The sequence below is a fragment of the Papio anubis genome, chromosome 18 (genome assembly GCF_008728515.1).
Source record: "Papio anubis isolate 15944 chromosome 18, Panubis1.0, whole genome shotgun sequence".
In the NCBI taxonomy this organism is placed as follows: domain Eukaryota; kingdom Metazoa; phylum Chordata; class Mammalia; order Primates; family Cercopithecidae; genus Papio; species Papio anubis.
Genome location: NC_044993.1, coordinates 32,415,417 through 32,431,589, shown reverse-complemented (window position 1 = coordinate 32,431,589; position 16,173 = coordinate 32,415,417). Strand labels below are relative to the sequence as shown.

The 16,173-nt window shown below is 53.6% G+C and overlaps 1 protein-coding gene across 1 annotated transcript; it reads left to right on the top strand.

Annotated features, from left to right (window-relative positions):
* The first annotated feature begins 2,527 nt into the window (after nt 1-2,527).
* Nucleotides 2,528-14,950, top strand: CX3CL1 (C-X3-C motif chemokine ligand 1). The gene is made up of 3 exons (XM_021932020.1): nt 2,528-2,710; nt 9,797-9,917; nt 12,216-14,950. The coding sequence occupies exons 1-3, from the start codon at nt 2,641-2,643 to the stop codon at nt 13,231-13,233; spliced, it is 1,209 nt and encodes a 402-aa protein (XP_021787712.1). The 5' UTR covers nt 2,528-2,640; the 3' UTR covers nt 13,234-14,950.
* Nucleotides 14,951-16,173: the final 1,223 nt, after the last annotated feature.

The following is a 16,173-nucleotide window of genomic DNA, read 5'->3' as shown; positions in this document are numbered from 1 at the left end:
TGCTGGAATATTTAGGGGCAAAGTGTCAAGCATCTATAATTTACTTTGCAATGGTTTGGCTAAAAAATAAAAATAGAAAAGATAAAACAATTATTTAAAAATACCAATCATTGGTTGTAGAGGTTTTGTCTGTTTGTTTGTTTGAGGCAGAGTTTCACTCTTGTTGCCCAGGCTGGAGTGCTGTGTTGCAATCTCGGCTCACTGCAACCTCCGCTTCCCGGATTCAAGCAATTCTCCTGCCTCAGCCTCCCAAGTAGCTGGGATTACAGGCATCTGCCACCACACTTGACTAATTTTTTGTGTTTTTAGTAGAGACAGGGTTTCACCATGTTGGCCGGGCTGGTCTCAAACTCCTGAGCTCAGGTGATCCACCTGCCTTGGCCTCCCAAACTGCTGGGATTATAGGCGTGAGCCACTGTGCCCAGCCCCAAAGCCCTTGCTTTCTAAATACTTATTTGGAGCATAGTGGGGGGCCAGGGAATAAGGGCCTCTACTCCCCAGTACTTGCCCCACCTGGCTCCTGTCCTTCATGAGGTGTAGCACTTCCCAGGGTGGCTGCCTTCTTCCTCTCCGCCTTCTCCCTCCTCCCCTCTCTTCCTTTCACCCCTTCCTCCCTGCTTCTCTCTCTTCCCTTTTTCTCCTCTTTCCCCTTCTCCCTCTCTTTTTCCTCCCACCCCTGCCCCTTCTTCCTCTTCTGTTCTTTTTTTTTTTTTAGACAGAGTCTCACTCTGTCACCCAGGCTGGAGTGCAGTAGCATGATCTTGGCTCACTGCAACCTCTGCCTCCCAGGTTCAAGTGATTCTCCTGCCTCAGCCTCCCAAGTAGCTGGGATTACAGGTGTGCACCACACCCAGCTAGTTTTTGTATTTTTAGTACAGATGAGGTTTCACCATGTTGGCCAGGCTGGTCTCGAACTCCTGACCTCAGGTGATCCACCCACCTTGGCCTCCCAAAGTGCTGGGATTACAGGTGTGAGCCACTGCACTTGGCCTCCTCCTTTGTTCTTACATAAACAGAGCAGAAAGAACACAACCTCAGTTTTTATCCCTCCTTGTCCCTCTCTGGGCCTCAGTTTCCTCAGTTATAAAAAGAGGGATTGGACATTGGGAATGAGAAGGCTACTCGCTTCGCATGTGCACAGGCCAGGACAGATTCTCTGAGCACGAGTGGACCTTGGCCCCTGCCAAGGGTGCTCTGCTACTTCAAGAAGACTCTAGCCTCCTAACCCCTAACCCCATGCCCCAGGCAGCCCATTGGGTAGGGGGTGGTTGAGGAGAGAGAGGTCCCTGGCCTTGGGATCTGTAGCCCCTCTGCCCAACCCAACTGGCTCATAGTGCGGGATGCTGGCTCCACAACCGGTTTCCCTCAGATTGGCAGCCCGGAGATACCAGTACAGCTCAGTCCTGGCCCAAGGCGGAGCTGCTGACTCTTCTAGAGTCTCAGGAATTGTTGCCATTGCCTTTAGGGAAGGCTGCCATGAAGGGAGACTGTGTTTTAATGTGCTCCCAAGGCTGGCAAGCCTCTGCACCCTTCGGTGAGAGCCTGTTGGCTGGCCCTGTGTGGTCCTGTTGCCACCTCTCATGGAGAATGACCTTGGAGGGCCAGTGCTGGGAAGCCTCCTCCACAGTGCACTAGCCCGATGTTCTCCTTGGGCAGATAGAGAACTCAGGCCCCACGAGAGGCAAGGCTTATCCAGGGCACGGCTGCAGAGCTGAGGAGCCAAGAGCCACAGAGTTATCAGGGATGGGTTGGCAGCCACATTGTTCTTTGCGCTAGCAGGGGCCAGAGCAGAGGTGGGAGTGGGTGCACAGCAGGGAGCAGGAGGCCGGGAGGTGGAGGCAGGGAGGCCAGGGCTCTCTCCTGGGTCCTGAGCTTTCCACATTCTACTCATCATGGTGGTGGGAGGGGGGTTCTCCACTCTGATGCTGTGGATGACCTAGGGTGGCTCCGGGCCTCAGTTTCCCCATCTATCCATATGAAGCTGGACTCAGTCCTTCTTTCAGCAGACCCTGCAGCAAGCCCCTGCCGACTTCAGGCTCCCTGCCAGACTCTGGAGATGCATAGATCAACAAGGTCCCCCAGGAGCCTGGGATTCTGAGAGGGGAAATTTGGGGGTCCATCCTGATGTGGGCAAGGCATTCCCTGGATCAAAGAAGAGCTTGTCAGACCCAGAATGGAGGGGCCCTGAGTCCCTCCCGGCCCCTTGGCGCCCCACTCTCTATTCCACAGCCTGCTGGCCTTTTGTGTGTTGCCCACTTAGGAGCGAGGGCCCCAGGCCACATCCTAGGGCATGTTCCCAGCTCGTGGCAGGAGAGGAGGCCTTTGTACCCAGGCAGACCCGGTCCAGCCTCCCGGGGAAGGTCCCAGTATGACGAGCCTAGGATGATGAGAAGCCCAGGGCCACAGAGCCGGCTCGGTTCCTTGGCAACATCCCGAGGAATCCAGCGGCTGCACACTGGCTCCCTTCCTCTCTCCTCCCACCCTCCTGCCTGCGGGGGCTGGAGGCGGAGGCAGCCAGCACCATTATAAAAAGCCACAGAGCTCTGGCGGCGGCGGTGGCGAAGGGACAGCACTAAGCTCTGCCGCCTAGCTCTAGCCGCCTGCCCTGGCCCCCGCCCGGACTCTCGCCCACCCTCAGCCATGGCTCCGATATCTCTCTCGTGGCTGCTCCACTTGGCCACCCTCTGCCATCTGACTGTCCTGCTGGCTGGTAAGTGGGGCCTGGACTTGGGCATGAACAGGGTGGGGAGCTCCCGGTGGGGAGCCCCCAGCCCCTTGTCTGTCCCTCAAGCCTGACATCAGGGGCCCCAGACCCTGTCTGGGTAAAGCTCAAGGCCGGTGGCAGCCCCTATCCAGGGATGTGCAGTAGGGGGCTGGGCACCTTCCTTTCCCCAGATGCAGCACTGGACAGATTTCCACTTGCCAGCGACTGCTCTGCCTGACCCAGCGAGCAAAGTGGCTGTGCCTGGAAGCACAGAGAGGTGGTGTGGGTGGCATAAGGGAGCCAGGTGTGGGTGTGCCAGGAGGGTGGGGGTAGAGGGAGCCTGCAGAGGCTCCTGGTGGGCACTGGGGTGGGAGGACCTGGCTGACAGTGGCTGGCTCTTTCCAACCAGCATTAATGTGTAACCCGCAGCCCTGGCCCTGGGCCAGGCCACAGTTGGGACTTTCTCCTGCCCTGTTTTCAAAGCCCCCAGGATTAGGGGGCCCAGGACCAGTGAAGGTCAAGGTCACTGCAGCTCATGGTTGGGGCTTGCCGCTGCTGTGCTGGTCTGTAGCCCCAGTTGCTCTGCCTGTCTACCCATCATGCTGTCTTCCTCCTCCAAGCACAGTGTAGAAAACGCGTTTGCCTCTAGTCACTTGCTTACTGACGCCCAGGACCTGGTAGGGGTACATAATTGACCATCCTACCTGATATGGATAAGATGGAGGCCCAGAGAGGTTTAGAAACTGGCCTGAGGATGCACAGCCAGCAAGTAGGGCAGGAGAGGGTAAGACTCATGGGACTGAATGCAGAAGAGAGCACAGATGCACACTCACCACCTCTGTGGGCCACACCACCTCCATGAACCGCTAGCCAGCCCCCTCCTCAGGGATTGCCCCCACCATCCGGCAGGGTGACATTCAGAGAAGGTGAGACTTTGCTTGTGGGCACACAGCAAGTCCAGGAAAATGAGAAGTAGTCCCCAGCTTCCAGATATTTCCATGGAACAAACTCACCCTGGGGCAGGGAGCAGGTGCATGGGTGGGTGGGCACGTGGGGATGGTGGAGGCGAATTCCTGCTGGCTGCCTGCTTTCTGGGATTGGGCCCTGAAGCCTGAGGTGTCTGGGGACAGTGAGAACTGGAAAGTGGGGAGTCAGATGGCGGCTGCTTTGCCACAGTCTTGCTGTGTGACCCTGAGCAGGGTCTTGCCTCCTCTGGTCCCAGCTGCTGCATCTTTAAATATAGCTATTACCTCTCTGGTGGGGTGGAGGAGGGTGATGAGGCTCCAGTGCCTATGGGGGTGTTTTGAAGAGGGTGTTGAAGGAGGATTACTTTTACTAAGCTTAGAGGGGAAAGGGTCCTAGGCTAGGATGGAAAGGGACCCTGGGGGACTCTGGGTGCTCTGACTAGCAGCCTGAGGCTTTAGAACCAGGCTTCTGCCCTCATCTTGGTCATTGGCTTTACTGGAAGATCCTGGGGATTACTGGAACCTTTCTCAGCCTCAGTTTCTCCTCCTGTAAAACTGGGCATTTGACCAGGCTCACCTTGGAATGTATGGCTGACATGAATGGCTGACATGTATGGCTCCGAGAGGCCCTTGGGAGCCCCTTTAGGATGAGGGGGTGGTTTGGAAGCCAGAGAGACCCCGAGGGGAGGCTGGGGGGTTCGTAGCTGCTGCCCTGACTAGTGTGGGGCAGCTGCGTCAGTCCCCAAATGTGGGTTTGTGGGGCTGTGTCAGGCAGGAGGCTTCTGTGCTTTATATAACGAACCTGCAGCTACAGTCAGTGCAGAGCATTGCCCCCCCACTCCAAAAGCTGACGCATTCACTCCCACTCAAGTCCTGGCAAGAAAGAGAAAAAAAACGAATCTGTTTTAAGCTCCTATAGCCTACCCCGCTCATTAGCAGTGGGGGTGGATGGAGAGGGCATGGGAGGATAAATTCAAGAGTGTCAGATCCAGGCCCCTGTCAAATTTAAATAAAAATTCCTCCATTTTTCTGTTGGTTAAGGTATTATGTCACAAAGCGCTTGCTTGGGCATTTTGTCCATTCATTCAACAAATACTTATTGGACACCTACTGTGTGACAAGCCTGGTACTAGGTACTGGGGCAGCATCAATAAATAAAACAGCCAAGGACCTCAGCCCTCGGGGTGCTGTAATTCAACTAAAGAGGACAGATAATACACAAAATAAATCAGTAAACAATGTGATCTGTTGGAAGAAGAAAAGGCACTGTGATCAAAAAATAGAGAGGGGTGGCTGGGCGCAGGGGCTCATGCCTGTAATCCCAGCATATTGGGAGGCCAAGGTGGGCAGATCACCTGAGGTCAGGAGTTCAAGACCAGACTGGTCAACAGCGTGAAACCCTGTCTCTACTAAAAATACAAAATCAGCCGGGTGTGGTGGTGAATGCCTGTAGTCCCAGCTACTTGGGAGGCTGAGGCAGGAGAATCACTTGAACCTGGGAGGCAGAGGTTGGAGTGAGCTGAGATTGTGCCACTGCACTCCAGCCTGGGTGACAGAGTGAGAAGGAAGGAAGGAAGGAAGGAAGGAAAGAAGGAAGGAAGGAAGGAAGGAAGGAAGGGAGGGAGGGAGGGAGGGAGGGAGGGAAGGAAGGAAGGAAGGAAGGGAAAGAAAGAGAAAAGAAAAATGGAGAACAGGAAAGAGAGGTGTTGACATTTTAAATAGGGGGTTAGGGAAGCCCACTCAGTAGGTGGCTTTGCACAGTTTGGAGGAGGCTGAGGGAGGGAGCTGTGTGGATATCTCTGGATATCTCTAGAGTAGTGGTCCTCAGTGAGTAATTTTGCTCTCCCAGGGGCCATTTGGCAATTTCTAGGGACATTTTTACTTGTTACAAATGTCCCAATGTTTTTGGTTCAGTTGAGCTACTTGCCTCTAATGTGTAGAGGCCAGAGATGCTGCTAAACATCCTCCAGTGCCCGGGACAGCCCCCAAAACAAAAAACTGTCTGGTCCAAAATGTCAGTAGTGTCACTGTTGAGAAACCCTGCCCTAAGGGAAAAATGCTCCAGATGTTAAAAAATGTTTATTCTCACAACCACACTGTGAAGCAGGTATTGTCACGTCCATTTTACAAGTAAGGAAACTGAAGCTCAGAGAGTCTGAGTGACTTGCTTAGGACACACAGCTGAGCAATGAATGGCTCAAGCCCTCTTTTTATCACCTCACCCAGTGACCCAGGACATTTCCTGAGTCTCCTTCTAAGACCCTGGAAGACTCTTAGAAGTCCCTGAGGTCCAGCCTAAAGGAGACTTCCTCCAGGAAGTCTCCCCTGATCATTTGAAGTTGGAAGTGGTTTCTCCCTCATGTAAACCCCAGTATATTTGTGGTATGTTCTGGAACGCTGTGTTTCTGCCTGGCATCTAGGGTAGCCTAGAACAGTGGGTGTTCAGGGGCTGGGTAGAAAACTAGCTCTGCCACCATGCCGCTGTGTGGCATTGGGCATATTTAACCTCTCTTATTCCCAGCTTCTGCATCTGTGAAGTGGGGATAATAATACTCCCTTTGCAGGATAATAATTCCCTTTGATGTTGAGAATTAAAGAGAGCAGATGTGTACATGCTGGACACAGGGTCTGATACACAGTAGGTGCTCAATTAAAAAAAAAAAAAAAAAGCTCTGATACTTTGTGTGCCTGTTTTACCTGTCCATCAGGCTGGGAGCCTTCTGAGGCCAGAGGCATTCCTTGTTCATCTCACTGTACCTCACAGCATCCGGCACAGGGTCTGGCAAGAGGAACAGCATTTGTTGGTTGACTGAATAAGCAGAGTGATCTGATGGCATTTATTGGGATGGAAGCACTCTCTCCAAGCTCAGCACCCGTGCCTATGGGAGAAAGAGCTCAAGGTTAAGGATAAGAGGGCCTGAGATTTTTGTATATACTCAAAAGTAACTCCAGCCAGTGTTGGCTGAATCAGGAAGTGGATGGATGGATGGATGGATGGATGGATGGAAGAAGGGATGGGGAGGGGACAATGAGGGATGGATGAGTGGGTGAGATAAAAGGGGGTGGAAGATTGACAGGTGGTAGGTAGGGGAGAGGGAGTGGGTAGATGGATGAATGGAGATGAGTGGGGGTGGGTAGGAGGTGGCAGGTGGGTGAGGAATGGGTAGAAGGTTGATAAGAGTGGGTGGAAGGATGGATGGATAGGTAGATAGATGCATTAAAGAGAGATAAGTAAATTGAGACTAATTTCATTCAATGGATATTGATTGAGTATCCACCTTGTGCTTGATGCTGGGAAACTGTGATACCAAGACAGATGAGGTCCCTGCCTTCCTGACACTCCTATGACAGATAATAGATGACTGGCTGGGTGAGGCATTGTCTCCATTTACAGAAAGGAAAACTTCAGCTCTGAGAAGGGACAGGCTCCCCAGGTTAGTTAAACAATCTTCCTGGCAGAACCAAGAACTTAGCTGGGCCAGGACCATTCAGGGACTGTGGCAGAGAGTGGGGACTTTGGAGACAGGATGACTCTGTGGCTCTTTAAAGCCCTGAAGGTGGGTAATGGCTTTCCCCATGTTGGATTTGAGGCGCACAGAATGGACCTTCTTTGTTATCCATTGGGCAGCCTCCCTTGCCTCCTCCTGTCTCTGGTCACTGAGGGGCACCGTATTTTCTGGGGCTTCCTAAAGAAGACACCTGCAGGCCAGTTTAGGGGACTGCCACCTGGCTCCACTCAACAGGGCCTGGGGAGGCTGCAGGTGCGTCATTCTGAGGTCCCATTGCAGAAGGAGGGTGGCCAGCCCACGCAGTGACTTTTATATCCTGGTTACTCAGAGAGAAAGGACAGCCCTGTGACCTGGGGAGCCTCTCCTGCACACAGCCCCCAACCCCCTGAAGCTACTAATGCTGCTCCTTGATGACTCAACCCAGACCTGCCAGCCCTAAACCACCTTCCCACAAAGCAGGGTGGGCCAAAGCTAAGGGGGAGCGATGGAGAGAGGAAGCAGCAGACTCTACAAAGTCTCTGTGTGTGTGCGCACGTGCATGCGCCTGTATTTGGGAAAGTGGAGTATGTTTGCATGGCCGTATATATGTAAGTATTTATGCATGAGCAATTCGTGTTCTGGTGGAGCCCAGGGATGAGCTGGGGGTTTCCCAGGCTCTGAAGTGCTAGATAAGATCGGCTTGCTCTCTTGACTGCCCTGGCCTCCAGATGTTTGCAAAACCCTCTGGGGTCTTGCTTTTGCTGCACATAACCTTGACCCAGATCTGAAACTCCAACTCTTCCTTGATTTTTACACTCATCCTCCTTGAGCTCACGCTAAGCAGGAAAAAAAAATTGCTGGCGATTTTAGGCAAAGAGAAAAGGTGGAAATGCAGTGTAAACAACTTCAAATGTTTATATTAAATAGTTGGGTCTATTTGTCCTGTCCTGTGGTTTCTCTCTGGCTCCACGTGACACTCAGCTACTGCCTGCCCCTTCTGCCCCACTCTGCCCCTACCCTATTCATACCTTCCATCTCCAACCCTTCCTTCTCCTTACTCTTCTTGCTCCAGGAATTTCAAATGCCTCTTCCCTCCTAGGCAGGATGACTCAGTACCTTTCAGCAACTACTCTCAGGCTCATTCTGGCTCTTAACAGCAGAACAAAGGATCATCTATTCATCAGACCCCACTTTCTTACAAAGCAGTTGTACTTATACACTTTTAAAAAGTTTATTGCTGGATATGGTGGCTTGCATCTGTAATCCCAGCTACTCCAGAGGTTGAAGTGGGAGGATCGCTTGAGGTCAGGGTTTCAAGACCAGCCTGGGCAACATAGCAAGACCCTGTCTCTTAAAAAATATTAGCCAGGCATGGTAGCATGCACCTGTAGTCCCAGCTACTTGGGAGGCTGAGGCAAGAGATCTCTCTTTTTTTTTTTTTTTTTTTTTTTTGAGACGGAGTCTTGCTCTGTCACCCAGGCTGGAGTGCAGTGGTACGATCTTGGCTCACTGCAACCTCTGCCTCCCAGATTCAAGCAATTCTCCTGTCTCAGCTTCCCTAGCAGCTGGGACTAAAGGCGCCCACCGTCATTCCAGGCTAATTTTTGTATTTTTAGTAGAGACAAGGTTTCACCATACTGATCAGGCTGGTCTCAAACTCCTGACCTCAGGTGATCCACCTGCCTTGGCCTCCCAAAGTGCTGGGATTACAGGTGTAAGCCACCACACCCAGCCAGGAGAATCTCTTGAGCCCAGGATTTTGAGGTTGCAGTGAGCTAGGATTATACCACTGCACTCTAGCCTGGGCAACAGAGCAAGACCCTATTTCTTAATTAAAAAAAAAAAAAGGCAGCAGGAAGAAACAAGGCAGAGGTGAGGGGATAGGCAAGGCCACAGGCCCGGTGGAGACTGCACCATCTTGGTAGGAGAACCTGTTCCATCACTTGCTGGCTGTGTGACCTTAGCAGATCCCTGTCACTCTCAGATTCATCTCCCCTGCTGCACAATGGACCAGTTAATTTTAAAAATTAACCCGGGCATGGTGGCTCATGCCTGTCATCCCAGCACTTTGGAAGGCCAAGGAGGGCAGATCACCTGAGGTCGGGAGTTTGAGACCAGCCTGACCAATAAGGAGAAACCCCGTCTCTACTAAAAATACAAAATTAGCCAGGTGTCGTGGCAAATGCCTGTAATCCTAGCTACTCGGGAGGCTGAGGCAGGAGAATCACTTGAACCTGGGAGGCAGAGGTTGCGGTGAGCCGAGGTCGTGCCATTGCACTCCAGCCTGGGCGACAACAATGAGACTCCATCTCAAAACAAACAAACAAACAAACAAACAAACAAACTTTTAATATGTGCCAGTGCCAGGCAAAAAGAACTCTGTAAATAAGAATTCACATTTCTTATTCTTACAACAAGCCAATGAGGTAGATACTATCTTTGTTCCTATTTTACAGGTGGTGAAACTGAGGCATAGAGAAGTTTGGGGGGGGAGGGAGGCTGAGTCAAAGGCCTTGAAGGCCAGGGTGTATAGGTGATCAGCTTTGGCTTGGGTGGTGTGGCCGGGACAATCTGGCACAGGGTTGGGAAGCCAGATGCCCACAGACATCCCTGCTGACCAGGAACCTCTTTGGACTCAGGACAGCACCACGGCGTGACGAAATGCAACATTACATGCAGCAAGATGACATCAAAGATACCTGTGGCTTTGCTCATCCACTATCAACAGAACCAGGAATCATGCGGCAAACGTGCAATCGTGTAGGTATTGCCCCCGAGGCCTCTGAAATCCCCTTCAGGCCCTTGAAATATTCCCAGACCTCTGAGAATCTATGTCCACACCTCCCCTCCCAGACCTGGTCTCCTAGGCGAAGGCCTCAGCACACGCTTCTCTTGCCCCTGGCCTGCAGGCCACTTCACTGACCTTAATTTCTGTGCCACATGGCTAAGGAGGAGAGTGGTTTCCTGAATGGCCCAGTGTGGCTGGGGGGGGGCAGCCGCCCTGGCTTGTGGCCTGGAGCAGCCATGAACGGTGGTAATTCCTCCTGGACTGAAGCACATGTTACCCCACACTCGAACCCACTATATTTCATGGGGTGGTATGGGTAGGCGTAAAGCATGAGGGTCTTACTTAAAATGCAGGTTCCAGACTCTAACAGACCTGGTGCAAATCCTGCCTTCCCCTCTTACTGGCTGGATGGCCCTGCTTCCATTGTTTACTTTTTGCACCTTGGTTTCCTTGTCTGTAAAATGTGTGGCTAGGACAGGATGTAACTAAAGTGCTTGGCAAGGGCCGGTGGCTAATGCCTGTAATACCAGCACTTTTGAAGGCCGAGGCTGGTGAATCACTTGAGGCCAGGAGTTCAAGACCAGGCTGGCCAACATGGTGAAACTCCATCTCTACTAAAAATACAAAAACTAGCTGGGCGTGGTGGTGGGTGCCTGTAATCCCAGCTACACGGGAGGTTGAGGCAGGAGAATTGCTTGAACCCAGGAGGTGGAGATTGCAGTGAGCCAAGATGGCACCACTGCACTCTGGCCTGGGCAATATTGTGAGACTCCATCTCAAAAAAAAATAAAAAGAAAAAAAAGAAAAGAAAAAAAAATTAAATTAAAAATAAATAAAGTGCTTGGCAGGGTCTGTCAGTAGATGCTGCAGAGATCACTATCTCCATCTGACAGAAGAGGAAACAGGGTCATTTCGAGACTCTGGGGAGGGATTGAGTCATTGCCCTCCTGGCTGTTAAGGACCCTGGCCATCTTGGTCACTTCCTTCTCCTGGGGGTTCTCTTGGGTCCTGCCTAAGCAGCCAGCCCTGAGGCCTTTCCCCAGGACTGACTTTTGAGCCCTAAAGCAGCCTCAGCCAGACTTAGGGGTCAGGCAGCAGGAAATGGCCAATGGCCCTTTGCTTTCTAGGCTCAGTTAAAGGAAGTCTGGCACTTCCTCTCCTCAATTATGCAGTTTCTAAGGTGGGCAAGGTACTGAGCGTTCTCCTGCCTGGCTTCTTTGCTGATCGGTCAAGGCTTACTTCCCCAAGACACCCCCAAGTAGTTTTTGTTTTCTAGATGAAAGGGAAAAAGGAAGTGGGGGAGGGGATCGCTGTGCCCAGGGGGCCTGCAGGGTCATACTTGCTTCCTGGACTCCTCAAGCTTCCCGGCATCCTGGAGCCAGGTGCCTTTACTTCACCTCTCTGAGCCTTGGTTTCCTCATCTGTAAAATGGGGATGACCCTGGTGGCCACCTTGTGGGATGGATGTAAGATTTGAACATGGGCAAATGCCAAGCACAGGCTGTGGCATGGAGCCAGGGCGTCTGTCAGCTCTGAGCTGTGGGCTTGGCGGTGAACCAGTCACACACGGCTTCAGAGGAAGTTCAAGATTTGGAGGGCACTCAGGGTCCCAATGAGGCTGCCACATATTTGGCTCTAACCCCTTCTGCCCGTGAACACACATCGGGAGGGGAGGAGAGGGGCGTGGAGCACAGCCTGTAGCTGTGAAACCGAAGGAGAAGAGCAACAAGACTCACGAAGTCTCATAAGGCCTGTTCCAGAGTGAGGAGGCCCCATACAGAGCTCACCTGAAGTCCTCTCCCCAGCAGGAGACTCAAAGCCCAGAGCCCCCTGCCTTAATGGTAACAATATTATCGACATTGTTATTATTTTCAGCTATTACTGATCGGCTCTGAGCCATAATTTAGCTTTTTTTTTTACAGTAACACAGAAGTAGGGTGATCAACTCGTCCCTCTTTGCCTGGGGACTTTCCCGGTTTTAAAATGGGAAGTCCCTCATCCTGAGCACCCCCTGCATCCCATTTTTTCTGGGATGGGTGGTCACGCTACAGATGGGAGGCTTTCCTATCTCCATTTCTCGGGTGAGGACCTGGGAGCCTAGGAGGGCAGGTTTCCCCAGCTGGTCAGTGGCCTCACAGCTGCTAAGTGGGAGGGCAGAGTTTCCAGCCAGGTGTGTTCACCTGCAGAGCACTGGTGCTGTGCCCCCACACCACGCTGGCCCGGGTTTCTGGCATCTGGACTTCACTGGATCCCTGTCTTTCTCCCCTGTAGCTTGGAGACGAGACAGCACAGGCTGTTCTGTGCCGACCCGAAGGAACAATGGGTCAAGGACGCGATGCAGCATCTGGACCGCCAGGCTGCTGCTCTGACTCGAACTGGCGGCACCTTCGAGAAGCAGATCGGCCTGGTGAAGCCCAGGACCACCCTTGCTGCCCGGGGAATGGAGGAGTCTGCAGTACCGGAGCCCGAAGCCACAGGCGAAAGCGGTAGCCTGAAGCCAACTCCTTCTTCCCGGGAGGCACAGACGGCCCTGGGGACCTCCCCAGAGCAGTCGACGGGCGTGACTGGTTCCTCAGGGACCGGGCTCCCCCCGACGCCAAAGGCTCAGGATGGAGGGCCTGTGGGCACGGAGCTTTTCCGAGTGCCTCCCGTCTCCACTGCCGCCGTGTGGCAGAGTTCTGCTCCCCACCAACCTGGGCCCGGCCTCTGGGCTGAGGGAAAGACCTCTGAGGCCCCGTCCACCCAGGACCCTTCCACCCAGGCCTCCTCCACCCAGGCCTCCACTACTTCCTCCCCAGCCCCAGAGGAGAACACTCCGTCTGAAGGCCAGCCTGTGTGGGGTCAGGGACAGAGCCCCAGGCCAGAGAACTCTCTGGAGCGGGAGGAGATGGGTCCCGTGCCAGCACACACAGATGCCTTCCAGGACTGGGGGCCTGGCAGCATGGCCCACGTCTCTGTGGTCCCTGTCTCCTCGGAAGGAACCCCCAGCAGGGAGCCAGTGGTTTCAGGCAGCTGGACCCCTAAACCTGAGGAACCCATCCATGCCACCATGGACCCCCAGAGGCTGGGCGTCCTTATCACTCCTGTCCCTGACGCCCAGGCTGCCACCCGGAGGCAGGCAGTGGGGCTGCTGGCCTTCCTTGGCCTCCTCTTCTGCCTGGGGGTGGCCATGTTCGCCTACCAGAGCCTCCAGGGCTGCCCTCGAAAGATGGCGGGAGAGATGGTGGAGGGCCTCCGCTACATCCCCCGGAGCTGTGGTAGTAACTCATATGTCCTGGTGCCCGTGTGAACTCCTCCGGCCTGTGTCTAGTTGTTTGATTCAGACAGCTGCCTGGGATCCCTCATCCTCATACCCACTCCCACCCAAGGGCCTGGACTGAGCTGGGATGATTGGAGCGGGGAGGTGGGATCCTCCAGGTGCACAAGCTCCAAGCTCCCAGGCACACCCCAGGAGGCCAGCCTTGACCATTCTCCACCTGCCAGGGACAGAGGGGGTGGTCTCCCAACTCACCCCAGCCCCAAAACTCTCCTCTGCTGCTGGCTGGTTAGAGGTTCCCTTTGACACCATCCCAGCCCCAATGAACAATTATTTATGCCCAGCCCCCTCTGACCCACGCTACCCTGTGAGTACTACAGTCCTCCCATCTCACACATGAGCATCAGGCCAGGCCCTCTGCCCACTCCCCGCAATCTCATTGTGTCTCTTGGTTCTGCTGCAGTTGCCAGTCACCCCGGCCACCTGCGGTGCTATCTCCCCCAGCCCCGTCCTCTGTACAGAGCCCACGCCCCCACTAGTGACGTGTCTTTTCTTGCATGAGGCTAGTGTGGTGTTTCCTGGCACTGCTCCCAGTGAGGCTCTGCCCTTGGTTAGGCATTGTGGGAAGGGGAGATAAGGATATCTGGTGGCTTTCTTCTTTGGTCTACACTGTGCTGAGTCTGAAGGCTGGGTTCTGATCCTAGTTCTACCATCAACCCCCCAAGGTACTCCCATCTGTGAAAGGAAAGAGGGAGGTAAGGAATATCTGTCCCCCTGACATCACTCATTGACCTGAGGCCCTTCTCTCCAGCCCCTGGATGCAGCCTCACAGTCCTTATGAGCAGAGCAGCTTAGACAGTCCTTGCCAGTGGGACCCTTGTGGTCCCACTTCCCACACGCCGGATTCTTTCATGAGGCCTGGGTTCCCCTCCCACCTCTCTCACTCCTTGAAAACACTGTTCTCTGCCCTCCAAGACCTTCTCCTTCATCTTTGTCCCCATCGCAGACAGGACCAGGGATTTCCATGAGGCCCCTGTTTGTTTCTGAAAGGGACGCTACCCGGGAAGGGGGCTGGGACATGGGAAAGGGGAAGTTGCAGGCATAAAGTCAGGGGTTCCCTTTTTTGGCTGCTGAAGGCTCGAGCATGCCTGGATGAGGCCACACCAGCCGTCCTGGCCCCTCAGGGTCCCTGGGGGCAGCTCACCTCTCCCTTGGATTGTCCCCGAGGGTGACCCTTGCTCTACCTGAGGGGCCTCTTATGGGCTGGGTTCTACCCAGGTGCCAGGAACACTCCTTCACAGATGGGTGCTTGGAGGAAGGAAACCCAGCTCTGGTCCATAGAGAGCAAGACGCTGTGCGGCCCAGCCCGCCCGGCCTTTGCACTCCCCTGCTGGGCGTGGCACAGTATATTCAGGAAGTTCAGGGCCTGGCTCAGGTGGGGTCACTCTGGCAGCTCAGAGAGGGTGAGAGTGGAACTGATGCACTTTGTTCTGGCTCTTCCAGGCTGGGAGAGCCTTCCAGGGGTGGGGCACCCTGTGATGGGGCCCTGCCTTCTTTGTGAGGAAGCTGCTGGGGCCAGCTGGTCCCCCTTCCATGGACTTTGTTAGTTTCTCCAAGCAGGACATGGACAAGGATGATCTAGGAAGACTTTGGAAAGAGTAGGTTGATCCTTTTACTTTTCCAACCCTCATCACCAATGTCTGTGCCATTTTGTATTTTACTAATAAAATTTAAAAGTCTTGTGAATCAATACGGGTGATTTCTCTGGGGACAAATCCAGCAACCAGGGCTTCAGAGGGGAAGGAACGGGGCAGGGGTGGGCAGGCCAAGATCCCTTTCAGCCCTGGAGACCCCTATCTCCAGTTCATCTGGGGCAGAAGAGCAGACATTTTTACAGTCAGCAAGAGAAGAAGCACCAGGGATCGGAGTGAGGAGTGCTGAACCCTCGGCCTAGCTCTGTTCTGCCCGGCTGTGTGATGTTGGGCCAGGGCCTTCACCTCTCTGAGCCTGCATAACTGTGAGTATGGGGCCTCTGCTAGTCTGGCAGGACTCTCCCTAGTCTGGCAGGACTCAGAATCCCTCATGAAGCCCTACCCCATGCCTGCTGAACCACCGTCCCAGGGGCCCTGGGACCACGGTCAGTGAACTGGTGCCCCATATGGAAACTGGCCCATAGTTTCCTCTTTGCGGCCTTCCTAGTTCAGATGAAGATCAAAGAGGGATTACTTCTTAAGGGACTTGGAAGTTCATAGATGTGCCCCATGTGTGAGCCTCCTGGTGGCCTAAGCTCTTCAGTGTCCTGGGAGGCTTCCTAAGAGCTGCTCTGTACAGTTGTGCAGGTTGGAAACTGCACAAGGCTGCCACAGACCAAGTCCAGCCTACTGGTATCCAATATTTCATGAATGTTAGGATGCATCCTTTCCACACTGTGATATGTTTGGAATTGAGACTTGTTTTGTAATCAATGGCTTGTCACCGCTTAATTGGCAGGCTTTTTTTCTTTTTTTTTTTTTTTTTTTTGAGACGGAGTCTCGCTCTGCCGCCCGGGCTGGAGTGCAGTGGCCGGATCTCAGCTCACTGCAAGCTCTGCCTCCCGGGTTCACACCATTCTCCTGCCTCAGCCTCCCAAGTAGTTGGGACTACAGGCGCCCGCCACCGCGCCCGGCTAGTTTTTTGTATTTTTTAGTAGAGACGGGGTTTCACCGTGTTAGCCAGGATGGTCTCGATCTCCTGACCTCGTGATCCGCCCGTCTCGGCCTCCCAAAGTGCTGGGATTACAGGCTTGAGCCACCGCGCCCGGCCGGCTTTTTTTCTTTATTAGTAATGTATTAAATATCAGAACATCTTACCATCAATCATATCTTAGATTCAATGTCTACATGAATGGTGTTTTTTTAGTAGGCAGGTCCAGGCAGCAGCTGCCATTTGAGATAGAGCAGGCTGGGGTCAGCAATCCCATTTCCTACAATCCCC

What these genes read in the sequence shown, in the direction of transcription:
- CX3CL1 (XM_021932020.1), top strand. Translation starts at nt 2,641, where the DNA reads ATGGCTCCGATATCTCTCTCGTGGCTGCTCCACTTGGCCACCCTCTGC. An exon ending in TCTGACTGTCCTGCTGGCTG is followed by an intron (nt 2,711 to 9,796) that starts GTAAGTGGGGCC and finishes CTTTGGACTCAG; the next exon opens with GACAGCACCACGGCGTGACG. An exon ending in TGCGGCAAACGTGCAATCGT is followed by an intron (nt 9,918 to 12,215) that starts GTAGGTATTGCC and finishes TCTCCCCTGTAG; the next exon opens with CTTGGAGACGAGACAGCACA.